Here is a 27,167-nt window from a genome sequence, read left to right as displayed (position 1 = left end):
CTGCAGTTGTCAAATGTGTGCTAATGCATTCATCAGAGCTCTTCAAGCCTTTCTAGTATCTATCCTTTGGAGAAAAGTTGCAAGCATGAATACCACATTTGAGGAGGGGAAACACAGCAAAAGAATTCATGACTTTGAAGGCTTCTCCTCCCCACTTAAGAAGCATACCCTACATTCCCAATCTCTCTGCTTCTCTCTCACACACAGGTGTGGAGCATATCAAAGAGGGGGGAAAGATCCTTCTAAGCCAAGGCCAGCCCAAGACTTTTTGCTGCCTGAGGCAAAGGCCAAGATGCTATTCCTTCCTGCCCTATCCCATATATAAAAATCAACCAGACTGAAGGCTTTGGGACATTACTTTCACCTCAAATACAATGCTTTTTAATGATGTCAGCTCACTCTAAGTCAGGAATCATCAAGTGTTTACGTAGAGTTGACTTGGGTGTGTGTCTGTGTCTGTCTGAACAAACTCACAAACTGCCCCACTCTGCTTCCAGCCAAAGGGTTGGAAAGAATGGTTTGCTGTTGGAGGGACTTGGAAGTTTCATGCCAAATAATCCCAACATCTGGAGAGGAAACACAATTGTGATGGGCTTCAGAAGCCCTCCTGAAACAAGCACACAAGTGGGAATGGTCCCTGCCCTTTCCTTTGGTGCAAGCTTGGATTTGGCAAAGAGAAGCTGGATATCGTCCCCTTCAGAGGTGCAGAGAAAGAGAAAGTTCTAATTCAGGCATAGTCAAACTGCTCCTGTTGTAATGAATTAGAACAAGCATAGGCAAACTTAGCCCTCCAGATGTTTTGAGACTACAACTCCCATCATCCCTAGCTAACAGGACCAGTGGTCAGGGATGGTGGGAATTGTAGTCTCAAAACATCTGGAGGGCTAAGTTTGCCTATGCTTGTTCTAATTCATTACAACAGGAGCAGTGTCATGGTGGCTACAGATGTTGGGCGACTACTAAGGGTTCCCCAAATGTTTGGACTTCTGCTTATAATCAGACGTCTATCAGTGAGGCAGGTTGAGTGGGTGCTCAGCCTCTCTAACCATACTTTTAAAAAAAGTTTAAGATGAGCTCAAGCAGCTCTTTATGAGATGAGTGCGGGGGGCAGTGGGGAGATTACAATAAATTAAAAGTTGTATCAAGAAAATCTGGATTCTTTGACCAGCATTGTTGTTATTTAGTCGTTTAGTCGTGTCCGACTCTTCGTGACCCCATGGACCAGAGCATGCCAGGCACTCCTATCTTCCACTGCCTCCTGCAGTTTGGTCAGACTCATGTTTGTAGCTTCGAGAATGCTGTCTAACCATCTTGTCCTCTGTCGTCCCCTTCTTCGTGACCCCATGGACCAGAGCACGCCAGGCACTCCTATCTTCCACTGCCTCCTGCAGTTTGGTCAGACTCATGTTTGTAGCTTCGAGAATGCTGTCTAACCATCTTGTCCTCTGTCGTCCCCTTCTTCTTGTGCCCTCCATCTTTCCCAACATCAGGGTCTTTTCCAGGGAGTCTTCTCTTCTCATGAGGTGGTCCAAGTATTGGAGCCTCAGCTTCACGATCTGTCCTTCCAGTGAGCACTCAGGGCTGATTTCCTTAAGAATGGATACGTTTGATCTTCTTGCTGTCCATGCGACTCTCAAGAGTCTCCTCCAGCACCATAGTTCAAAAGCATCAATTCTTCGGCGATCAGCCTTCTTTATGGTCCAGCTCTCACTTCCAAGCATAAGAATGACCAGCATAAGAACATGTAAAGCCTTAAATAATTTTGCTGTGTTTGCTCCCTTGGAGAGTCTCAGTATTCCCAGAGCTTTCCATGGGCACAGATTTGCCACTGGTGGTATTTTAAGATCCACTGGATACAAAGCTCCTTCATGTTCTTGACATACCTATATACTGTATTGGGCTTTCAATGCATACCAGCCTGGATCTACCATAGAGGTTTGTTCTCCCATTGCTGCCAGTGTTTGGTAAATAGTTTTGAAAAAACAAGCCAGAAAACTGGAGGTGTGAAGGTAAACACACACACACACACACACACACCAGCCAACTTTTACCCTGGGTTGAGCAAACTGGCAAGGTTCTAGATGTCAGGATTTTCAATTCCATTCACGCCTAATTCATACTTCCTGAAACAATAAACAGTGGTACTTCAAGTTACAAACGCCTCAGGTTACAAATGCTTCAGGTTACAAACTCTGCTAACTTGGAAGAATTACCTCGAATTGAGAACTTTGCCCCAGGATGAGATCAGAAATTGTGTGCCGGCAGCAGCAAGAGGCCCCATTAGCGAAAGCATGCCTCTAGTTAAGAACAGTTTCAGGTTAAGAACGGACCTCCGGAATGAATTAAGTTCATAACTAGAGGTACCACTGTACAAACCGAAACATTCACTTTGCTCTGAATTTTGCAGTTCAGTTCTCTTCCCCCCCCCCACACCCCACACCAGCAATGTGTTCAAAAAAGTATATTCTAGGGTGAAGTGTGCATGTAAATGTTCATGTTGGTGAAAGTAACATACAAAAATGCACTGTATTAGGAGGAATTGCTTGCAAAAATGTGCATATTAGGCAAAATTGCATACAAAGACTTGAATATTAAGACAAATTTTCATGAGGACTCCACTCAGTGTTTTGTGCTGCAGTGCTCCTATTCTTCTTGGCAAAAGACAATGGCTATTTTGGAAAATATACAGTGAAAGAGGTACATATAGTTTTATTTTTGTAAAATTACGATATGCGATACAATATGATATACGATATACAATATCTTTATTGTCATTGTCCCATACAGAACAATGAAATTGAAAATCTACATAAAACATTTTGTTGTTGCTGTTGTTTTAAAAAGTGACTAAAATGTTTGACAAATAAATAATGAAATAAATGCCCCTAAATAAGATAAAAACAAAAACAAAAACCACATAGAGAAGAGAACTGAAGTAGATGCATACATTAGTTGATATGATTACATGCATGTTTTATTAAGGAAAAGAGCTATAGCTCAGAGCTTTTGCACATCAAAAGTCTTCGGCTGCATTCACACCCTGTCTGCTAATCCCCACATTATATTTGAGCTTTCACACAACATAAAAGACACTTCTGGAAATATGGTGGGATATTGTGCCATATAGTGCAAGTTCAGCACTCATTGCCATATTATCTGCAAATAGATGTTTTCTGGAAGCAAATAACACGGAAATATAGGAGCCAACTCCTAGGAGCCAAGCTCCATTTGCCCCCACAATAAAATATTTGAGGAGGTCACGGCCCCCAAATTGATGGGCATTGCCATTCAAATGGTGTGCACCACATCTTGCGAACGATTCTGCAGGGTGGGACTTACGTGCCTCCCCAATACTTTATTCAAGCTGCCCCCCCTGCACGGAAATGAGCACCCAAGTTGTGCTACGTTCCACAGTAGTACCAGAAGTGGAATTTTATGTCATGTGAAAGCTCAAATATAGCGTGAAAATGAACAGTTAGGAAAATGTCAGGAAAACAAAATGAACTGAGGTGTGAATACAGCCCCAGCTTCTGTCCTCAGGATTTCCACTTTTAAAAGATCTCACGTATCAGTCTCTGGAAAATCTGAATTCTCAGAGAACTGCATCCAATCAGAATAGACCGTCCCAGACTAGGTGAGCCAATGGCCTGCTTTAGCATTATTATCGGCCCTCTAGTCTCCTCTTCTGTATGCCCGAGTTTCCCCTTAATGGCATAATATTGACTGCAGATATCTCCCTGCTCCCTTTGATCTTTAGTTACCTCTTCACTAATAAATGACTGACAACTTATTTACCTGTGCTGGTTAGTCCTGCAACAGACATATTTCTTGTGGTACATTCTAATTGCTTCCTTTGACAGCTTGCCTGCAGGGAGATGGGCAAGCTATGGAGCAACCAATGATTGGCATGGATTTTCTCATTTGCAATTAAAACCTCTGTCTGGGAATGGTATGTGGGTTTTTCCCCATTTCCCCTTTTCTTTTCAGCCCCAGATGCTGCAAGTTAGAAATGTTGCCTTGCCCTTCCACACCTTCTGCTACAGTGCTCTATTAAAAACGCTTATGGAAGCTCCCAAGCTTATAAGCAGCTTACGCAGCATTGCAAATGACATGTTTGTGGGTTTTTTTCCATAGAGTCTGAGAAATAACAGCCATGACAACCGGTTTGATACAAACGATATTAGAAATTATTCGGTGTTTTGATTTTTAATAGCAGATGCTGGTGAGGGATGGCTGGGAGGAAGAGAAATCCCCCATCTTTCCTGGCTTTCCATAATTGGCAGCAGCAATGCTCGCAAGCTGTTTATTAATTAAAATGCATTATTGGTGGAGACAACCTGCTAAATATAAAGTGGAAACATCCATGCTGTTAAGCAAGCCATTTTCTTAAAGACCATTGGTTGCCTTCCTCATGTATATTCATAGACTCTGTTTCACAAGTAGGCCTTCTGTTAGAGAAAGTAACTGGGGTGAAATTATCAAGAAGGCGAGACTGTTGGGAGCGTCGCTTCCTACTGTCAGGAAACAAATGCATGAGCTAGTCTTTTAGAGATATACACCTGGATACTAAGCCAATACTCTCAGTGAGTCAACTCCTTTTTCTGCACTAACCTCTCCTTTGTGTTGATAGTATGGAGCTAAAAAGGTTGTAAATGTGGGTGGGTGAATGAGTGTCTCTATGTCCATGAGTGTGTCTCTTTTTATTAATTTCTCTACTGTTCTCCATATTGCTTAATGTTTCACTCTCTTTAAAATCATGTCATTATTGTTATACTTCAGTGGCTTTAATATATAAAATAGTATTTTCCCTTTTCCTTTTTGTTGTTGTTGCTTTCTTATTGTACAAATTTTTCACAATTGTTTCTTTTTGAGGACTGAATATATGAGCAAGAGTCAATGCTTGATATTATTTGAATTACCCTTTATTCTCTCTCTCTCTCTCTCTCTCTCTCTCTCTCTCTCTCTCTCTCTGTGTGTGTGTGTGTGTGTGTGTGTGTAGGTGTGTGGTTTTTTTCTAATTTAAAATGTTGCCTGTTGACAGATCTGTGTTCAGATCAATAGATATTAGCTATGCAGATATTTTTTTAAAAGAAACCTTTATAACTATTTCTATCCTACAGCTTATTTATACCATCCATGGAGAGATGCATAGTAAGCAGTCCTTTGTTTTATGACAATCTTTGGTAGACTACAGTACATTTAAAGTAGATTATATATTTCTTCATGGTGTTTTTTTTTAATGATGGCGTGAGAAGTGCAGCACACAAATGAATTTTATTGCCTCTGTCAAAGAGGATTTCATCCCTTCCATTCTTGCGGAATGCATGGGTCTAAAGATGTTTGATGTTTTCTCTTGAGTATGTTCAAACAAATCCACTTGTCCTCTGCAAAAAGAAAAAAGGGGGGAAAGGCAGTATAGTCCAGGGGGTTTCTATGATGTATTCAAGGCGCTTAATAATAAAGAAGGCTCTTCTATGGGGAGAAAATATTCCTCAGAACTACTTGGTCTCCAGGTCAACTATAAAGGATGTGAGGCAGCAATGGGAAAGGGATGGTAGAAAACTTTATCCATCTGTGGCAAGATACAGTGTACTATTGGCTGAAAGGTAACATCACAATCACGATGTGTTTATTAAATTTTCCAACAGAAACATTTGATACAAGAGTTATCAAACTCTGTTCCAGAAGAGTATGTGTGTTTATTGGAGGTATATCAGAGGCTTCTCACTAAGATCAGTAGTGTTTTAAGGTTCCTGGATTTATTGGGTAGTCTTCCTGTAAGTATTGTTATACACTCCTTAATTGTGGCTAGAGGTTCTGGAGTAAGTGCTACTTGGGCTCCCCCTCCCCTTAAGTGAAGAGTGCTGGAGATTATGTAATTTTTTGTAACATTTGGTTTACTTGCAACAAAGACCTGGAGTGTGCCCTCCTACCCAGCCCTGTCTCCTCAGAGTATTTCTACCCCCTAGCTAGAACAGGTTCTTGAAGAGTGAGAATGCCTCGTTCTTGCCAAGGTGGAGAATGTCGGATGGTGGCCACATTCTGCACCAGCTGTAGCTTCCAAACTGTCTTCAAGGGGGCAGCCCCTCATGGAGAGCATTGCCATAGCCCAGGTGAAAGGTCGCTAGAGTATGGACAACTGAAACCATGGTAGAAAGCTGCAGGACAGGCCATAACTGGTGAAGCAGCCTAGGCAAGGCATATGCACCTCTAGCTACAGACTCTACTTGTGGTGCCAGTGACAGATTGGAATCCAGAAATATCCCTGAACTATGAACCCTTTTCTTCAGAGGGACTACAACTCCTCCAGGAACATGTGGGGTGAAATATGTTGCCCACCAGTTGCTGATAGAAACCAAGCAGCCGCTTGAGTCTTGGCCCATTACAGTGCTGCTTCTGCTACTGTTCATGACCACAAAGGAGTAGTAGGTGTGTGGCCCCAAGACCCAATAAAGGGGTAAAAGAATCCTGAAAACTGCAGGCTGGTCAGTTTGACTTTGATATCAAGAAAGATAGTAGAACAGATTACAACGCAATCAATCCAGAAGCATCTTCTTTACAATACAGTGATTAGTAGAAGACACCACGACTTTGCCAAGAATTAATGCCAGACTAATCTTATATCTTTTTTTATTACTGGATTGCTAGCTTAGTGCAGGGCTGGCACGCCAACGAGGCAAGATGAGACAGTTGCCTCAGGGTGGCAGGCTCTGGACAGCCAGGGGAGTGGCTGTGCTTTTTGCCACCTCCTCCTCCTCCACTGTGCCCTTGCCCACTACTCTGCACCCACTGCCAGCCACTACTCTCTGGTCTCCTTTTACCCCCCTTCCCCCAGTGGGCAAGTAGCAGGCATGCAGCAGAGGAGGGTGTTGGGCTGCAGAGGAGGAGGAAGTGGGGCATTTTCTGTTTTGCCTATAGTGACAAACATCCTGGGCTGGCCCTGGATCAGTGGATTGCAGGAATGCTGTGGACATGATTTATCTTGATTTCAGCAAAGCATTTACGGATGATATTTTTCGTTAGCAAACTGATTAAATGCAGGCTGGGTGATCACACGGTCAGCTGCTTGGAGGTCGGCACTCAGACTGTGTTCACCCATGGTTCCACTTCAAATGGGAGGGAGGTTTTGAGTGGGGTGCTGCACGGCCCTATCTTGGCCCCTGTGTTTGTCAACATGTTAATCAATGGCTTAGGTTAGAGATGGGGAGCCTATTTCAACCAGAGGGCCAGATTTCAACTTGGCCACTTACTGGGGTCTGCTTTCCAATGGTGGATGAAGTGGGCAGGGCAAAAGAACAACAGAATGGAAAAGCCTGCATGCCTCTATCCACCCTTTGTCACAAACAAACATGCATCAGATATGCAGCCACACAGCACCACCCCTTCTCTCTTTGTCATGCACACCGCACGCTCCAGATATGCAGGAACACACGCACAGTATTTCCAGCCCTTTCCACTCCAACACTAAGGTGGGTGTGGCTGGAAACATCTTGGGGCCTAAAAGCATTCCAATATCACAATCAGTGGCAGAGCAAGCCGAGCAGGGCCAGCTGCCCACAGGGATGGGGCCAGCCAGGACAGGACACTCCTCAGGGCCTCCAAGGAGTCTGCCTGCCTCCTCCCTCTCAGCCATCCTACAGCAGAGGGGAAGGCAGCAGGCAGACGTTTGGGGCAGCGTGGAGCTTGCGGGTGCCCAAGCCACCGTGTCACTCCCAGGAGAGATGCATGGCTCAAGCGTACTGCAGGCCTCACGGTGAGTGCCGCCCGCCATTTTGTCACCCCCCCAGTGGTGACACCCGGGGTGGCTCACCCCCATGGCACCCCCCTTCCTCAGCCCCTGATCACAATGTTCCAGAATCATGACGGGTAGTAAAAAGTGCAGCCTCCCATCCCGGCATGCTGCCTCCCTACTAAGAATCAGGCTCCCCTACTTTTTTTGGGGGGGGAAGCAAAGTATATATTTGCTACAATTTAACTGCAAGTCTAGTTTGAGCCCCACTTTCTCTGCACAGTGTTCTGCAACCTGGTGCCATTTATATGTTTTGGACTGCGACTCTCAGTGTTGGCTGGGGCTGATGGGAGTTATACTCCAAAAACATCAAAAATTGCCACATTGGGGAAGGCTGTGCCGCACCATTAGTGCTCAACTCTGCCTGTCCCATCACAAAACTCTGCTCCCATCACACAGCAAGCAAGACAGCACAGGCATCTCATCAGTGGCTAACCCGTGGATATGCGCCCCCTAACCCTAACCCCCAGATGTTGCACCCGGTGCGGCCGGGCCCCCCCCGCACCCCCACACTACGCCACTGCATCTCATGGCTCCTAGAAAATGAACAGCATTTTTTCCGTATTGGTTAGCCTTGACTACAGAAGCAGCTTTTTTTGCTTGGTCATCCTGAGCAGGGGGGATAATGCACTCAGCTCATCCTGGTTAGTCTTTTGGGGTCTATGGTACATTCATCCCAGCTGTCCCTGCTTATTCAGAGTAGACTTAGTTTTCTCGTGTTTGGTAAATCACAATTCTTGCTTTGCCCCTATTTTGCGTTTTTAAAAGATACCTTATTTAAATATTGTTTATAGACTTGTCATTTTTCAGGGTTCAGCTCTAAGAACACAAACCTTTGAAAGGGAACTGGGCACATCTCATCTCTGTCTGATGCATGCATAAATTCATGTGCATCAATATTTCAGACTGCAATCCTATGCACACTTATGTGAAAGTAAATGGCACTGAATACAGTGACACTTAACTCTGGGTAAGCATGTGCATGATTATACTGCGTAGTACCACACAGTGCACACCGCCCATTGGTAACATACTGTACAAAGTGATTAGGCTTTTCCAATGTAATTTAAAGGAAAATGACAAAGCGGCCTTTGATCTCAAATTAGCACAAGGCAGGTTATGGCACAGTAAATGGATACAAGTTACAGGAAGCAGCTGAGAGCAGCCTCTAGCAATGTGTTCCCCAGAACTGTTTCCTTCCAAGAGCCTACTCCCGGGGTACTTTGGTTCCTACTATAATTACAGAATGCAGCAATCTAGATAAACAAATAGTGCTTGAATATTTTTACCATTTGTATCAGTACAATACATTTCAATGAGATTATGTTTGCGATGTCTTTGTATATACTTGGAAATTTGAGGATTTCCCCTCAAATATAATTCAGTTACATTTTTAGAATGTGGCCATTCTCACTAAGACTTAAAATTTAAATAAGGATACATCCCCAAACCCAAATACATTGAAATTAACCTATCCCCCCCCCAATTTAACTCTACATTTCTGAGCTGCATGTTCAGCTTTTAAACAAGGTGTTTTCTTCTTGAGATGCCACAGCAATGTTGCTTGCTTCTCCAAAATATTTCCTTTATATATGTAATTCTTCCATTTCTGCTACCCTTTGGGGAAATATTTAGGTTATTCTGTTTTTCTCTTAATAAAGCTGTTTCAAAACTATTTATATTATAGTTGGTTTTAATGTGTGTCATTGGGGTTCTGACCTTGCTTTTGAGTAAGCATGCCTAGGATTGGCCACCAAGGGATTATCATTTAAAAGCTGACATGAACAGCAAAAAATGTCATAACATTTCTGTGGAGTTATATTATTCATTCCAAACCTAAGTTCAAAAAAGTATTCTGTGTTGTTATTCTTTTGTACTCTCAATGTAACAATCATTGTGGGTCAGGAATGGAGCCTACTTCTTTACTAATCAAATGAGAAACATTTCATGCCTGAACTCCAAAATCCAGGCCCTTGAACTTGAATGCATGCACGAGGCACACTTTCAGTGCTGCACAGTTAATAATAATCCTGAATTCTGAATCCGATTCAAAGGCTACTAAAACTTACTTGTTTGTAGGAAACCTGGCGTGAGGATTTCAGTGTAATGTGTAGACATGAAGAAATAGTCAAACCAGTTCTTTCTTCTTCTTTTTTGAAATTGTCTTTATTTCTTTTGCTGAAAGAATTCCAAAGAGGTTTCCTATAAGGGATAATAAGTGAGATGATTATTATCTTTGCTGCCAAAATACTCTATTTTTCGGGGTGCTTCCCCCCATCCCTTTTCAAAACCAGTGCTTCTTTTCAACGTTAAAGGGCGTGAAATCTGCAGGATTGAATTTTATACGTTTTTACCTCTGGGTATCATCTAAAATGCTCCGCTAGCGGGGATGCTGCCAGTTACTATGGCAACGCCAGAATTGTACCGTGCATGCCCGTATGTGATTGTATTTTGTTCTCCTTGTAGATGGAGGAGATCAAATTTAAAGACAGAGCAGTCTACGTGCTGGAAAGAGAGTTAGGGGTTCAAGCCGGGCATGCTCAGAGACTTCAGCTCCAAAAGGAGGCTTTAGATGAACAACTTTCCCAGCTCAGAGAGGCTGACCGGCATCTGAGCAGCCCCAAGCGGGAACTTCCTCATGCAAGTGGTGCAGGAGAGACTTCAGATCATTCAGGAAGTCCTGTAAGCACTTTCTAGTGGTTTTGCCTGAAACAAACAAATATGCCAAAATCTTGATGAGTGAGTGCACATTCTGGCAACAAATTCTTTTCCCCTCTGGGGTGGTGGCGAGGAATCTGCAGCCCTCCAGGTGTTGTTGGATTCCAACTCCTAGCCGCCCCGGCCAGCATGCCCAATGGTCGGGGATGCTGGGTGCTGTGAGTTCAGCAGCCTCGGGAAGGACGCCGGTTCCCCACTCCTGCTCTAGGGAGAGAGCGCCAGCAGGATTTCAGACCTTATTTTGACATGTGACAGCATGGTTTTTTGTTTGTTTTAATTTGCCAGCAGGTAAAAAGAATTAAAACAACAACAACACACAGCTTACCTTGACATTTTGCCTTAGTTTGACAGCATGAAATGGTTTGTCTGAGACTTACAATGCAAATGCATAACTAAACTGATTAATGGGTGTGTGCTAATTTTGAGGGCTACTTACCAGCATTGTCGCAAGCAACCACAAAACTGAACTGACAAGCGGGGGGGGGGGGGACAGAAGTAACCTGCCCATTTGTAGAGATCATTCTTAGGCTTCATTACTGATATCACTGAGGTTGCTCATCATCACAAAGCTCTTAACCTTTAGCTAATGCTCTTTGCTGTTTCTTCCATGCTGTTTGCAGTCTCTTCTTCCATTAAATCTAAACCCATTAAATTTTTATGCTGGCTTCTTATGTACCTTTGCCACTTCTCTAGCTTTTGTATTAATTTGCTAATAACAGAGATCCCCCCCCCCCCCGTGACATTTGTTGAACTTCTTTTCATTGTTGATCCTCATCAAGATTTCTTTTGTAGTGCTTCTTAATTTGAAATGTAGATATATATATATATATACACATGAGCACAAAATCTTTTCTGTCCTTTGTTCCAAGCCTCTCCTGCACCTGTTGAATGAAGAATCCTAGCATGATTGAGTGTCATTCAAGCCAAATATAACCATTGGTTTGCTTGAATCAAAGCTCTTAACATACGTGGTTCCAAATGAATCAAAATAGATCAAGAACAAATGAAGAGGAAATGTTAATATAATGAGATAATTATTTCACTCTTTTTTTAAAAAAGCAATGATGCCTACTCTTATATCTGTATTCATTCTCTATTTGGGTTAAACATTTTCACGTGTGGATTGATTTTAAAACACAATCCTCTGATTTTTAAAGTGACCCATTTAGATGCTCTGTTAGATTCACCGCTCCATGGGAAAGGAATTATGCAATGGTAGAATTGCACGTACCAGTTACATTTTATATTTCAGCATCTATATACCTCACATTACCATAAATAAGTTCTAGGCGGCTCATCTGTTTTAAGGCACTCAGTTCAACAGTGGCAAATACAAGAAACATTGCCATCATTCCCAATGTTTTCTTTCACAATTCCCAGTATGATGTGTGTGACTTATTATCTACATATGCATCCCTTTTTCATTTTCTTTTTCTTTTGCATTTGCTTCCTCTCTTACATACATCCTTTCTTCGATATCTGTTGGTCTCATCTTTCAGTATTAAGGCATAGGTTACACTATTGATTATATATAATTAGTCAGGAATGGATGGATTCAACAAGGGAAGAAGATGGGGTCTGTAAAGAGCTCTAAAATATATATATTTCCTCTATGAACAGTTATTTGCAGTTGTTTTTTGTTTTAGGAACAGCAGTTGGATGAGAGGGACGCCCGGCGCTTCCAACTTAAAATAGCCGAATTAAGTGCAATCATCAGGAAACTGGAAGATCGGAATGCATTACTGTCAGAGGAACGAAATGAGCTTGTAAGAAATCACTTTTATTTTTCATAAAATAAATTCTGACTGGATTATGTAGGGCAGATCCACTATATGCCTCTTGTACTCAGCACTACAAGATCCTGGGTCTGAGTTTGGTTTTTTGGGGGGGGGCAGAAGGGTGGCACTCTTTTTAATAAAACAAGGCTGGTCAGATTTTATGCTGGATTCAACCCTGTTCCTACCATCCAACCTCTTTATACCTAGGTCGGTTAAGTTTCTGTTTCACTCAAGAGACTTGACTATTTTTTGTGAGAGCATTGATAGCAAGAGGTTGAAGCAACTTAAGAAATAGGATATACGTTCAGATATAAAGAATATAATATATCGACATAACTTGGAAAATAAATGTTGATGAGTTTATAGTCATCAATGAGTTCATCAATTTACTCAACTCATTTCAGAAAGCAACCATTCAGTCCCCTTCAGCTATAGAAAGAGGCAAGAATCTGACACACATCTTAGCAAAAATTGCCTTTCTCCAAAGAAGATGTTTTTCTAAAGTGAAACGTCATAATTGCATGTGGGATTAGGAAAATATCTACAGTATGCCATCAGCTGAAGTTTGAATGAATAAGATACATTGAGGCTAACCCAAAGAAAGCTCAGAACACTTTTGATAGATTGCTAGAACAAGCCCGTTTTCTAAGGCAGTTTCAAAGTCGCTGAAGGTCCATTGGTAACCTCTCTCTTTTTGCCACAGGAAGGAATTTTCGCTTTTTCTTGAAGTGGCCACAAAGAAGCATTATTTTCTTTCCTCTCAGTTTCTTTAGCTTTTATAAGCATTTAGAGCACTGACCTTTTCAATAAAAAAAAATAGGCACCAGTCAAAGTACTTAGATTACAATGTGTGGAACTTAGGGCCTACCAGATGTTGTCAGGTTCAAGCTCCCATCATTCCCAGCCAGCACAGCCAATGGGCTAGGGTGACGGAAGTTGTAGTCCAACAAGATCTGGAGAGTTCCCTATCCCTGCCATACATTTCAGTGTAATTGGAAGTGAAAAGTGGAACATAGGAAGTTCCCATGCATCACGTCAGACTGTTTGTCCATCTAGTCCAGGCACCCCTAAACTTGGCCCTCCAGATGTTTTGGGACTACAATTCCCATCATCCCTGACCACTGGTCCTGTTAGCTAGGGGTGATTGGAGTTGTGGTCCCAAAGCATCTGGAGGGCTAATGTTGGGGATGCATGAATTCTAATCTATTATTGTCTACTCTTGCTGACAGTGCTTCTTCATGGACTCAGACCAAGACCCATCCCATCACCTGCTCCTTGATCCTTGCCAATGACTGAATGTGGAATTTTTGAATGCAAAAAGAGTGCTCTACCATTGAGCTATGGCCCTCACTTTGCTGTAGGCTCAAGTTCTCAGTATAATTCTGATGAAGTCTGCAGAGTTAAACTTCTGGAATTTTCCCCTCCTGCTTTTAGTTCTTCAGAGTGCTACCCCATCTCTATGCAATCCTATTTAAAGGCTAGTTAATGACATTTACTGTGGCAAACCCTATATTTTACCGAGCTGCTGCAATAAAGCATGATGGCATGTTGGAAAAATCCATATAGATGAAATTTATAGAGGACATTAGAGCAGCAGTTCTGCAATATAATCTGGGGCTTGCATATTTGATGAGGCAGTTGTGAGCACTGGAAGCACAGCCACTTGGCTTCTTTTCCATTTCCTTAATAGTATCCCAGGCTTGCAGGTATATAATTTCCATCATATGTTTCATTCATAAAACAATGCAAGCATATCTTCAAATGGGATGGTATTGGTTGCCATTCCACATGGCTTTCCCTTAAGAGCAAAAGTTGAGGATATGTGCCATTCTTTCTCCAAGTATACTGCGAAAGAGCCCTGCTCCCTGCTCTTCAAGCCAGTAGACATAAGAAATATCTATATTATTTTTAAACATATTGGTATTTGTGCAAAACGTCTTTGTTTTAAATTTTGCCAGTGCCCTTTTGGCACTTTGACTTTCCACACAATATTAAACTTTGCTTCCATCAATAGACAGTACCACAAACCATTACCTGAATCTGAGCCAATTCCTTCCATATATGGAATTCTCATAGGATCAAATTGGACTTCTACACCTAAGACTTTTCAGGTTCACATGTGAGGCCACTGCCTAACTGAAGCCAAACAGGTGTGAATGTGGTCGGTGCCTGGATTGATGACCACCTTGGTGCCATGCAAGCTACCTTAGGTTCTATGATAGAAGAAATTAAATGTAAGAAAACCAATATTTGTTCCAATCTTTCCAATTAGAATTTTTGAATAAGTGGAGCATTCCACCCAATGTGTACCATATTTCTTTTATATTTATACCATCAACATTGTGCAGATTTCTGACAACTGTGTAATCCCCCCCCCCATTTTTCAGCTGAAGCGTCTGAGAGAAGCTGAGAGCCAGTATAAACCACTGCTAGACAAAAATAAACGCCTAAGTAGGAAAAATGAGGATTTGTCTCATGCCTTACGTCGTATGGAAAATAAGCTAAAATTTGTCACACAAGAAAATTTAGAAATGGTGAGATATTTACATCATGTATTCTCCCAGGAATCCCATGTTTTACAGTATTTAATTTTATTATATTAGCATTTTCTTGTACTTATTGTATTCTATTTTACACATTTCATTGAACCCACCTTGGGATTGCAATATGATGGACAGCTTATAAATGAGGTATATAAAATGGAAAAAAATGCACACAACTTCATGCATATATGCAAAATGTCAAAGACTCACATCATTTTGCAAAATCACCCACTGTTATATTGAAAAATATAATAAATGCTGGGAAAGGATGTGATTATATCTTTTGACTTTCTCTACAGTTGGATAATAATTTTATTATGTTTACTGTTTCCAAATTATGTTTTTATTGTGATTTAAAAAAGAATATGTTGTGCCATTTTATGAAAACACCCAAACAAATTGTTGTTGATCCAGTGGTATATATTACTATTTAAAAATAGGGGGGGTTTTCTTGGAAAACTTTGAGTGACAGTGTCTTGCATAATGAGGAAGGGTTCTATGAAGTTTGTTGAAAAGCCACTCTCATCAGTTGCTCAACGTTTGTTCTGTTTCTTTAGAGACAAAGGGTGAGAACAATAAGGAGACCAAGCTCTTTAAACGACCTTGATCAGAGTCAAGATGAAAGAGAAGTCGAATTTCTGAGGTTGCAAATCATAGAGCAGCAAAATATCATAGATGAACTTTCAAAGGTAAAGGAAGACTTCACTGCAATCCTTCTGTAATTGCCATGTAGCCTGGCACTGCGTAGAGCTAGCTTCACTCTCTGGAGACAACCCCTGGGACTTGTGTGGGGAACCAAGAAGTCATCACTTAGAAATATGAAAGGGGTGAGGGGTGAAACCTGTGGCCTCTTAGATGTCTCTGGGCAGAGACAGGCCCAAGGTCACCCAGTGAGTTTCATGGCCGGGTGAGGAATCTAGCCTTGGTCTCCCAGGGGTTGACCCTCTAGTCTAACCAGTACCTCATAATGACTCTTGAATAAGAAGCATACACTTATTATTATGTAATATATACAGCTGGTTGGACAAGTTTTTTTAAAAAAGTATTGCAATATTTTGCTAAATAAAATGAGACACGTGTCCTTTCATATAACAAGTTTTCCTAATTCTTTTAAACTAGACACTAGAAACTGCTGGCTATGTGAAGAGCGTAATAGTAAGTAGCATATGGATTTCATTTTGCTTTTCATGTGTGCTTATGTGAACTCTCCATTGAATTGTACAGTGAGATTGTCATGTTTAATGGCTTCATACGTTAATATAAAAGAGATTCTGGTTAGTGTCTCTCTGTGTGTCTGTGTGTGTCTGTGTGTGTCTGTGTGTACACAGGCAGTGACCATTTCTCATGAGGGTTCTGTTCCTGGCCCCCATGCATATTCGCTGGGTGCATATAAGCACACCCCTCCCCGTCCTGCCCCATTCCACCTGCCCTTCCCTGCCCCTATTCCTCCCCCATTCTTGAGATTAAGCATCAATTGGATGCACCTAAAATGGTCGCCACATATATATATATATATATATATATATATATATATATATATATATATAGATATAGATATAGATATAGATATAGATATAGATATATAGATATATATATGTGTGTGTGTGTGTATGTATGTATATATATATACAGGGAAGAGTTCTAGTGCAAGGTTATTTCATCAGATGCTTGAAAGTGAAGCTATGCTTCTTAAAGTTCACAATCATATTTTTATTATTATCACTGTCCTTTGATTTGTATTCTGATTTGCCTCACAGATTATCTGTGCAATTTAAATGCCCTGTTCTATTCCAATTTCACACTTTCCATAAATATAACGGTATAAGAGACTGACAAGTTCTTAGATGAATTGTATTCAATCCCAGTTTGTGGATCTCTAACACATGCATTTTGCTTCTGCTTGCAGGAGCGGGATAAGCTTCTAAGGTATAGGAAACAAAGGAAGAAATTCGCAAAATTTCCCAAGGTAAGAGACTAAGTGGGAAACCATGTATTATTTCAATACATATATAATGATATTTAAAGAGCCTTTATGGAGTAAGCCAACTGTGACCATTGGCTATTATAATCCCTTTTAGCTCACTGCCTATTCAGACCTCTTCTTTTAGCTGTTCTGCCTATTGGGCTCCCTTTCTTGTCATCCCTCTGCTTCCTTGCCTCTGCCTTTTTCAAATAGGCTCATTTCCCTCACAGCCACTGACTTTGTCAACAGGACAAAGGACTGACCTGTCCCCTCTCTGCAGTTAGAATGCCCATAGCTGATAGGACATTGCCAGTCCCCCTTATACAGATCAAAGATGAAGTTTATTCTAATGAATTATGGTGGTGTATTTAATTTATGTAAGGTTTTTACAGCCTTTGTTGATGATCAAGAAATGTATCCAGTGAAATTTTCCTGTTAGTGCAAGGACTTTCAGCTGCACTACAATACTTCCTCTCCCTCTTCTCTTCCTGCTTGTGCCTCAGGGCCCCCCTAAATCTGTTATGGGGGTTTCCCCAACTCTTCAGAGCAGATGGAGGGGTGCAGGGAGAGGAGAAGAGAGGGAGAGGACTTCCCATCATGCAGGAGGACATCCTTGTGCTAACGAGATGCCTTCATTGGATACAGCCCATAGATGCTACTTGATGGGTAATAAGTGTTTACTGTGATGCACCATTCTCCTGGAGGAGCTTCTCATAAATTACTATATATCAAGAAAATGAAAAAGAGATGATATTTGCTCATATTATTCTAACAGTAAGTCTTCACATCAGAATTCATATAGGAAGGAAGTCTAGTTATCTTGTATTGTAAGATCTGCTTGATTTAATATGGAAAGATATGTTTGTATTGTTCAGTGGCCTGCACTTACACATTGTCATTTGGTCAGAAGCCAGTGGTGGAGACATTTTTCGGGTATGATGAAGAAGCTTCCCTTGAGTCTGATGGCTCTTCTATCTCATATCAAACTGACCGAACAGATCAAACACCCTGCACACCGGATGATGACTTGGAAGAGGTAATTGTCACACATCGTCCAGTGGTTTGGGTACTGCTACTACTAGCTTGTAGGGATGCGGATGGCGCTGTGGGTTAAACCACAGAGCCTAGGGCTTGCCGATCAGAAGGTTGGTGGTTCTAATCCCCACGATGGGGTGAGCTCCCATTGCTCTGTCCCTGCTCCTGCCAACCTAGCAGTTCGAGAGCACGTCAAAGTACAAGTAGATAAATAGGTACCACTCTGGCAGGAAGGTAAACGGCGTTTCTGTGTGCTGCTCTGGTTCGCCAGAAGCAGCTTAGTCATGCTGGCCCCATGACCCGGAAGCTGTACGCCGACTCCCTCGGCCAATAAAGCGAGATGAGCGCCGCAACCGCAGAGTCGGCCACGACTGGACCTAATGGTCAGGGGTCCCTTTACCTTTACTACTAGCTTGTATCCAACTACATTATACTCAGAGAATAGACCAAGTGATGTTGATGGACCTAAGTTAATCACTAATAATACGTTTATCAAAACTGTAGCTTTTTACTACTAATAGAGGTCCTCTTTATCCTGGGGAAAAATCTGGAACGAGAACATGGAATCTTTTATTCCCTTATATTTGGTGAAAGGGTTGATTTGCATCAGATGTACTGGATGCTAGCTCAAAAATGGTTATGCCATAATCAGTTCATTAGTCTTTTAAGATGCTACAGGACACTTTCTTATGGTTATGTTTCCTTGGTTTGATCACATGGATTTGATAGTAGCATAGATATTGCACAAACTCAAATGGTTAAGCCCATAAGAAACGTAGAATAGTTTTGTGTAAATCTTGTCAAAATGTTCTATCCTAGAGGAGAGTTTACCATCCGTAAAGGCCGTTTATGAATTCCATTGGTTTTCTTTCTCAGGAGAATTATATTCATAGTTCAATCTGACATTTCCTTTTTTATTATTGTTGCTGCGCTTTAGGGCATGGCAAAAGAAGAAACAGAACTGAGATTCCGGCAGCTGACAATGGAATACCAGGCCTTACAGAGGGCATATGCTCTGCTGCAAGAGCAGGTTGGGGGAACGTTGGATGCAGAACGAGAAGTTAAGGTCTAAATGTCTTATATTACATGAAAATAAAGGCTTGTAACTATATAATATTTCCTGCTAGTCTAACCCTTATAACAGAGGTACTAGATCCTTTCTGGGTGAGAAATAATGGATATCCTATAGGTCAGAGGTGGAGAAATGCATCCCTCCAGACACTTGTTGGACTTGAACTGCCATCAGCCCCACAGGTTTCCCATCCCTGCTTTAGGTTAAGACAATTTATGATCGCTTACCTGAGCAAAGACTCTGAAAACAGAGTATAGATGACATGTATATTTTAATGTTACCTTATCACGGTGGGGACCGCTGCAGAGCAGTTCCTTTCACTCAAGTAATGTCCAAAGTCATATGGGAGGTGTCCATGGTGCTGTTCCTCTCTGCATATCAGCATTTCATCAATTTCTGAAGAATAATAATGATAATTTATGGGAAGGCGATGCTGTTATGGGAAGGAACTCAGTTGTCAACTCGCCCTACAAGACTTCAAACTATTACTGGAACAGCACAGGGAGGGAAATACCCTACAGCAGCAACCATATCACTAATGTAGCAACAGAAAGGAGCCTTAGCTTCATAAAGTATTATTTGTGGTACGTTATTATTATTCACTAGGTATCCATAAACTGACCAGAACAGGGAACCTGTGGTGGACCCCAACTCCCACAAGTCCCAGTTAGTATAGCCAGTGCTCAAGGATGATGGGAGTTGCAGTCCAACCACCCTGACCTAGAATTACAATCCATCAAGACCAGCCATGACTATAGTCATGTTCAGATGCTCTTTTTCTGGATTAAATCAACATGTGAGCAGAGAGAGAAGGGATGAATGTGCTTGTGTTGGCCCTATGCATATCTGCATAGAAATAAGCCCCACTGAATGCAATGATCCACTACTTTCAGTGGGACTTAAACCTTATAAAGGTGTTCCTCTTCTGAATTGAGCCTATATGTGAGAAGGGAGAGCAGGGCTGAGTGCAATAGGTCCACCCTCTTGCACCCTCCATGAACAGGATGGTGACAATCTACAGTGTGGACCCTGCTGCAGTTGGGTAGGTTCCCCTCATGATGTAGAACACCAAATGCAGGGGGACTTGCCTAATTCATTGTGCTGTTAAGTTGCATTTCTTTCAATGAGAGTGAGTCCTGATTAACTTGAGATAAATTGGCACCTTAAAAAACTTAAGGCAGACCCTGTTTTCAGGTTAGTGGTCTTAACTAGTATAGTAGGAACATTTGGGAACTACAAGGGAGAAGTACCCATATTAAGGGGGACAACCATCCAAACTAAAGGTAGAAGCCATATAGTGACAGGGTGAAATGATGTCTAGGTAGAAAGCTGAAGTGCAGAAAGTTGAGAAACAGCTTAAAATGAGTTTAAATGTGCTCCTCATTTTCATTATTCAACTTTACCCCACTCCCTTCTTTTCGTTATCAGTGATAAATTATTTTGGGGGAGGTTTTTCTGGGCAGAAAGTTGTTTAATGTGACTCCAATCTGCTGTGAATTCATAATGTGCCTACAAAACCATCTCAAATACAAAACTCAACTTTATGGTCTCTCAGATCAGTCACATTGTCCACTCTTGTGCTGAAGGAATAGATTGCTGAGAAACCACATCTAGCGCATTTTTATTTTCATGCTTCTCGTCAGCTTAAAAAAATGATATATGAAAAAAACATTGAATGCCATTACTATGGAAATCTGTTAGCAATATCCTTGAATATAAAATGCTCACAAGCATTTACTAAGATTACGTATTCACAGGTTTACACTTGTAAAAGAGATGCATTTCCTTACAAGAGTCTGAATATTTAAATTGTGTTTTGCCTTCTTTGAGCTCACCTTGCAAGTAATGATACCTTATACCACAGATGGGAAACTTGTGATCCTCCAGATGTTGGTAGACTCCAGCTGCTATCATCCCAGACCATTGGCTGACACTGATGGGAGTTGGAGTCCAACAGCACCCAGAAAGTCAAAGGGTTTTGCATCTCTGTCTTATACATATGTCTACAACAGTATACATTCTCACCTATTAATATAAAATTGGGGGATGGGGTTGCTCCCTCCTACCCTAGCCCAAACTTCTTTTTATTGAGAATGAATGGCATCCCAGGAGGCATAGAACACAGCATAGACAGGTGATTGAAATACACTGTTTGAAAATCAGCTTGAAAGTTGTAATATGATTTAGTCTGGGGGGAAATTGACCATGGATATCCAATACTTCATGCCCAACACAAGACCACTTCTTAAATCAGTATCCCCACCTCAAAAGTATGTTTTTATTTAAAGTCCACTGTTGGGCAAGACCTTTAGGACAAACCAAAAAGTTGAAAAAATGTGGCAAGTTTTCCAGTTCACCAGAACTTTTTCAGGCAAGATGGTACACATAGCACGAGATGCTGAGACAAGGGAAATTAGAAAGAGATACACCCCCAAAGTACCCAAATTAGGCTGGCTATTGCAGCCCTGAGGTCAGCTTGTAGACTCAGTTCTAAGATGGAAATTACTGGATTTCATAATGTGTGAACCAGCTATCTGTAAATTGCAGTTCAAATTGTCCAAATTCATGAATCAGCATTTGGGTGTTTATAGTGTCACACTGGGCTATTCAGATGGGTAGAACTGCATTGTCCTTGGCATGATAGCTATCAGAGAAAGTTTGACGTTTCTTCAATCCCATCCTACAGACTCGTGAGCAGCTTCAAGCAGAAATCCACAGATCCCAGGCTCAGATAGATGACCTAGAAAAGGCACTTGCAGAGCAAGGACAGGTAATAGATGCATCATATCAAATGCATCACATGTTTAGCTATGTGCAAATACATCCACCCTCATGTATTCCTTGGCCTGCAGCCTTCTTCATTCAACATTTTCCTTTTAGGAGTTTGAGAAAATTGTTCTTGTAATCAGTCCTGACAGATTTTCTCAAGGCCTCCAAGCCACAGTCCAGGCACCTTCTAGGTCCTTTCTTGGGCTGATTTATTGGAATAAGCTTAACTCCAAGATTTACTTCTACAAGTCTGGCTTCGATTGGGTTATATATTTTGAGGGCAGCTCAATATTTAATCTCTTGCACCTAGGTTTGAGGTCCCAATCTACCAGACTGTCCACAATTCTCTGGTTTTGGCAGGTTTATTACTTAACTGTGGTAGTATACATTGCAGGGGCTTTCCCTATCCTTCATTCTGGCTTTTTGGCACATCTGATCCTCTCCCTATGTGTTGAGCATATAATTAATCTAAGGGAAGGCTCCAAAAACAAGGATGAAAAATCCCTCCAGAAATAGTTCGTTTCACCGCTGCACTTCTCAAGAGAGGCAGCCTATGTGCTATTTAAAAAGTGTCTTGACTCAACACAGTCAGGAAGCCAATGTCCTGCTCACAATTCTCTCCTGGGAAATCATATGCCTTCTATTGATTTCTGCCCATGGCTGTGCTCACATGTAAGCATGTATACATGAATGTGCTGGCTCCTGGGGAGAGCACTGAAGCCACTTTGCTCCTTTTCAATCCTTTCAGCTTAGTGCAGCAGCTAAGCCAAGGTACTCAGCTCCAAGATTTGTTTTTGGCTTCAGCTTCTGGTTAAGGAGGAAAAAATTTAGTCGTGTTAAGATGACATGGTAACCTAAACTTTGGCTCAGTTGCTGCACCATGCTGAGCTAAGAGGCCCAGGGACAAGCGAAGCAGCTGTGAGTTCCTCCTCTCCTATCTTGGTAACCATTGGATGAACCAAGCCAGTGTTAGGAATTGAATGTTGCCAGTGTTTTTTCTGTAATATTAATGTGTGTGTCCCCCCAAGGATATGAAGTGGATTGAAGAAAAACAAGCATTATACCGAAGAAATCAAGAGCTTGTAGAAAAGGTACATTTCTGGACACTTCTATTCAGAGAATTAAAAATCCAATACTTACATGCAAAAGTGTAATCAAAGATTAATAATAAAGAACATTCGCATCATATGTGAACTAAAAGGGAGTTCAATGGACTAGGTGTGTATTAGTTTTCATTACAACAAGAAAAGATGGTATTTTCTCATGAAGTACGTAATAGATCTGTCGTTATGAATGTAGTATCATAAAGAGTAATCCCTTTGCTTTTCCAGATAAAACAGATGGAGGTAGAAGAGGCTCGGTTAAAGCATGATGTTCAGGATGCTAAAGATCAAAATGAACTCTTGGAATTTAGGATATTAGAACTGGAAGTGAGTATGGGCCACAGAGGCTTTCCAGTTTGCTTTGTCGTGATGAGAGGTGGGTATGCATAGCTGTAAACTGAGCAATCGGCAACCAACACCAGTGTATCTACAGCGAGTTCTTTCATGAAGCTAGAGTGACAGATCTGTGCTGCAAGTCAGCGGCAATCACACTTTTAACAACTTGGTGGCAAATATTACAGATAGCATGGCAGTGTCAGAAGAGCTTTGGAGATAATGTACAAGGAACTAACGCATGCCAAGCATCACTTCCATCATGCTCTCCCTTGGTTGGTCCTGCACCACCCTTTGCTACATCTGCAGATGTAATAGTAGTGACTTGCTGTAATGCAGCACCATGAATGATATTGTGAGTCTGCTCAACATGCAAGCTGAACACCCCCTGGTTGTGACATGATGCTACTGCAGTGATCCTTTTAATCAAAACCCAGGCTGTGTGCACAATACACATTGACATGGCATTTCCCACCCACCCCAAATAATTATAGGAACTGCAGTTTTCTAAGAGTGATGAGAACTGTAGCTTTGTGAGGGGTGAACTACAGTTTCCAGGTTTCTTGGGGTGAAGGCATGTGCTTTAAATGTGTGGTGTGCCTGCAGCCAAAGCTGACCATTCTCTAGCTCTACAGCAACATGCTGAAATCTTAGCCTGTTTAATAATGCCTTATGATGTGGAAAATTACCATTCAAACCTTCAGAATTGTGGGTAAAAATAGTGATAGTTCAGTTATAAAGAGCGCATAAGCAGACAAAGGGAAATGGAGGTTAGATGGACAAAGAAACAAAGCCACGTTAACTGTTGGTCCTGGATGATACAGCATATTATTTATAGTATTTTATAGTGTGGGTTTTGGGGGGATTTTTCTATTTAAAATTGTTTTTATTTGCTAGTTTTTAAATATCATCTGCACTGTATATTGAGTTGGTGCCCTTGACTCTTTGTTGTTTTAGAGTCTGGCTCCTTACTATAATCTACTTTGAGAAATATTATATATAGGAATCTGTATTTTTACTAAATAAATTAACCCAGTGCAAATGCTTTGTTGACTCCGCCCATCAACAGGATGCAATAATCACCTGCATTATCTTAATTAGAAAGTGTAGGAAGATATTAAAAACACCATACTTCTTCTTTTATACTAGGAGAAAAAATATAACATTAAAAAGTTTGAATGGTAGAAGACTGCATGTTTTGCATACAAAAGTTCCAAGGTTTAATTATGGGCATCTCCCGTTCAAAAGAGCAAGTAACAGCTCTTTGTCTAGGTCCCTTGAGGGGAGATGGAAGGATCTGCCAATTTTGATTCTTTCCATTTCTCATTTTCCCAATCTTAAATTCAGTTTTCCATGTTTTGCAGTCATTTCTGGTTTGTTTTAAAACTTTATGAAAATTCAGCAGCATTTTAGTGAAAATTTCTCTGAATAAAATTTCACCTAATGTTTACATTTTTTTGCTAGCAATTTCCCCTAATATCATCATTTTTATGCTTACCCTCTCCTTTACCCCCTAGTATATGCATTTTTGTGAACATTTTGTTTGGTTGAGGAATTTTTGCATCGGAAAATTCAGATGGGGCAACTTTTGAAGGATAGCTGTGTTTCATTTCACATATTTTCAAAAAGTGTGAATTTGATAGATTCAGCTTTAAATACATAGTGAATCAAATTTCTCTGCCATCCATACTGGAGAGGCACTGCTAGTCAGAGTAGGTAATACTGGGCTTGACAAACAAATCATATCATCGGGTATAGTGCCACTTCCAAAGGTTTTTGCTCTCCCTAGCAGCCCAGAATTGAATTTATGTCACATATTTCTCTAGTATGCTTCCCATCACAGCTGTGCATGCACAGTACTGAATGACTGGTAAGGAACAGTCCATTTGTTTGTGCACTTCTGACAGAGCAGAGTGACCAAGACACTCCTTAAGCCCATATTAGCTAAGGTGCTTCTCTACATATGTTAGTTGAGGACCAGGCAACTTCCAGAAATGTTTTGCAAAATAATGACTGGAGACAAAAAGTCAAGAGTTTTGGAATTTCCATTAATATATATATAGAAAGTCAAATTTGTGGTTTTTTATTCCTGAAAATGCAACGGATGAGATGCTTGGATTTTCCCATTTCTCATTGCATATTCTCACTATCCAACTTTTGCTGTACGCCCGAGTTTCTTAGATTAAAGGTTCTGCAAAGAGCAATCGTTTTTTGCCATACCATTTATACACCACATTTGTACTATTACATCACAGCATCACACCCCTTAGATCATGGGTAGGCAAACTAAGGCCCAAGGGCCGTATCCGGCCCAATCACCTTCTAAATCCAACCCATGGACGGTCCAGGAATCAGCATGAGTAGAATGTGTCCTTTTATTTAAAATGCATCTCTGGGTTATTTGTGGGGCATAGGAATTCGTTCATTTTTTTTCCTTTCAAAATATAGTCCAGCCCCCCTACAAGGTCTAAGTGGTTTCTTGCTGAAAAAGTTTGCTGACCCCACCTTAGATATATCTCAAAGCAGCCAATGCTTCTCCTTCTGTGCAGATTCAAAATGACTGACAGTCACTCTCTTATACATTTGGCTTACATATGGTTTATATTTAAGTTCATGAAAGCTCATTCTTAATTAAGCTGATGAGAAAGCAACACAGTTTTGGTTTGATTACAGGAGCGAGAGAGAAGATCTCCAGCTATCAATTTTCATCACATTCCTTTTACTGAAGGGAAAAGCCCCCTCCAGGTCTACTGTGAGGCAGAAGGAGTAACAGTAAGTCATTCTTATTTTCTTTTTTCTTTGTTACTGCTTCATCTCAACAAAGCATTGTGAATTTTTCTGATATTCTGTGCCTTGTGTACCTCTCTCTTGTTAGGACATACTAGTAGCAGAGTTGATGAAAAAATTGGACATTTTAGGGGATAACGCCGTAAGTGTATGTTCATTTAATAAATTGTGCATGTTCCTACTAGTATGTTTTGTCCTTTTGTCCAGATAGCATTAAATAACCTCAAGCATCTTTTAAAAAAAGCTTTTCTTACATTTTGTTTGGGACAAGTCAGTACAGGCCAATATTTGCATGCCCTTTGCTATTATATGCCAATAAGGTCCTTTATGTTTTTCCCCACACCACCTTAATGTTGGCTATTTAATTTTACGCTACTTTTCTTAAAAAAAGCAAAATCAATTCATGAGTGGGCACGCTCATTCTATTTCCCTCTAACGCTTTCCTGGTCTTTATTTTTGCTTCTTTTGACAAGTATTTTAATAATTTTGAGAATTTAGCTCTGTCAAATAGAATAGTTTCAAGATAGAGCCTAAGGTGAACTAAATTTAAATTATTTCTCTAAAAAATGGTACAAAATTGTGCTACATAAATTCTTATTTCCTGGGTCAAACTCTTTAGTTTACTACTGACCCCGTGTAAGTTACAAGTGAATTCTGCCGAACTGCTTGTTGGTTTATTTGATGATCCGCACAAAGATGGAGCCTGGCTGATTTCATCACTCCCATTGAAATCAGTGGGATTTAAAAGTGCTGGCATTTGCATCTTTGTCATTTTGCTGTATATTTCAGGAGTTGCTGGTGCCATGGGGAAGGGCCACTCCACCTACAGCAGCATTGCTGCTACTTACTGGGGGCGGGGGCAAGGCAGTGGTAAGCTTGGGGCTGTGTGGGCACACCAGTGCGAAAATGCTGGACTGGCTCCACCAGCACAACTGCATGCTGCCAGCCCTTCTCCTACTCTGCCCTGCCCTCGTGCCATCCCTGAAAGTGGGAGCAGCTGCACAACACCACCCACTACTGCTGGCTTCTTCTGTACATCACGCTTGTAGATCTGAGTTGCAATTCTTTTCTCTATACTTATGATTTCTCTAAAGGAGCTGTGTAGAAGACTTTGGCTATATGTAGAACCTAAAGGGTAAAGGTAAAGGGACCCCTGACCATTAGGTCCAGTGGTGACCGACACTGGGGTTGCATTGCTCATCTCGCTTTATTGGCCAAGGGAGCCGGTGTACAGCTTCTGGGTCATGTGGCCAGCCTGACTAAGCTGCTTCTGGCGA

At 41.2% G+C, this 27,167-nt stretch overlaps 1 protein-coding gene across 20 annotated transcripts in view; it reads left to right on the top strand.

The window, feature by feature from the left end:
* JAKMIP3 (Janus kinase and microtubule interacting protein 3) overlaps window positions 1-27,167 on the top strand; it is a 110,512-nt gene that overhangs the window by 51,356 nt on the left and 31,989 nt on the right. For 3 of the 20 annotated variants that reach the window (XM_083741002.1, XM_083741001.1, XM_083741018.1), the window contains exons 5-17: window positions 10,256-10,471; window positions 12,154-12,273; window positions 14,673-14,819; window positions 15,386-15,517; window positions 15,948-15,983; window positions 16,735-16,794; window positions 17,699-17,827; window positions 18,764-18,892; window positions 21,585-21,668; window positions 22,696-22,758; window positions 22,999-23,097; window positions 25,777-25,875; window positions 25,979-26,038. In XM_083741002.1, the coding sequence (XP_083597128.1) occupies window positions 10,256-10,471; window positions 12,154-12,273; window positions 14,673-14,819; window positions 15,386-15,517; window positions 15,948-15,983; window positions 16,735-16,794; window positions 17,699-17,827; window positions 18,764-18,892; window positions 21,585-21,668; window positions 22,696-22,758; window positions 22,999-23,097; window positions 25,777-25,875; window positions 25,979-26,038 (1,374 nt within the window). The remainder of the gene's footprint in view (window positions 1-10,255; window positions 10,472-12,153; window positions 12,274-14,672; window positions 14,820-15,385; window positions 15,518-15,947; window positions 15,984-16,734; window positions 16,795-17,698; window positions 17,828-18,763; window positions 18,893-21,584; window positions 21,669-22,695; window positions 22,759-22,998; window positions 23,098-25,776; window positions 25,876-25,978; window positions 26,039-27,167) is intronic. The other 17 variants (XM_083741017.1, XM_083741013.1, XM_083741015.1 and 14 more) reach the window with 11 other exon arrangements.

The sequence above is a fragment of the Podarcis gaigeae genome, assembly GCF_964106915.1.
Source record: "Podarcis gaigeae genome assembly, chromosome: 5".
Classification (NCBI taxonomy): domain Eukaryota; kingdom Metazoa; phylum Chordata; class Lepidosauria; order Squamata; family Lacertidae; genus Podarcis; species Podarcis gaigeae.
The sequence above is the reverse complement of the archived record's forward strand: the minus strand, read 5'-3'. Positions and strand labels throughout refer to the sequence as shown.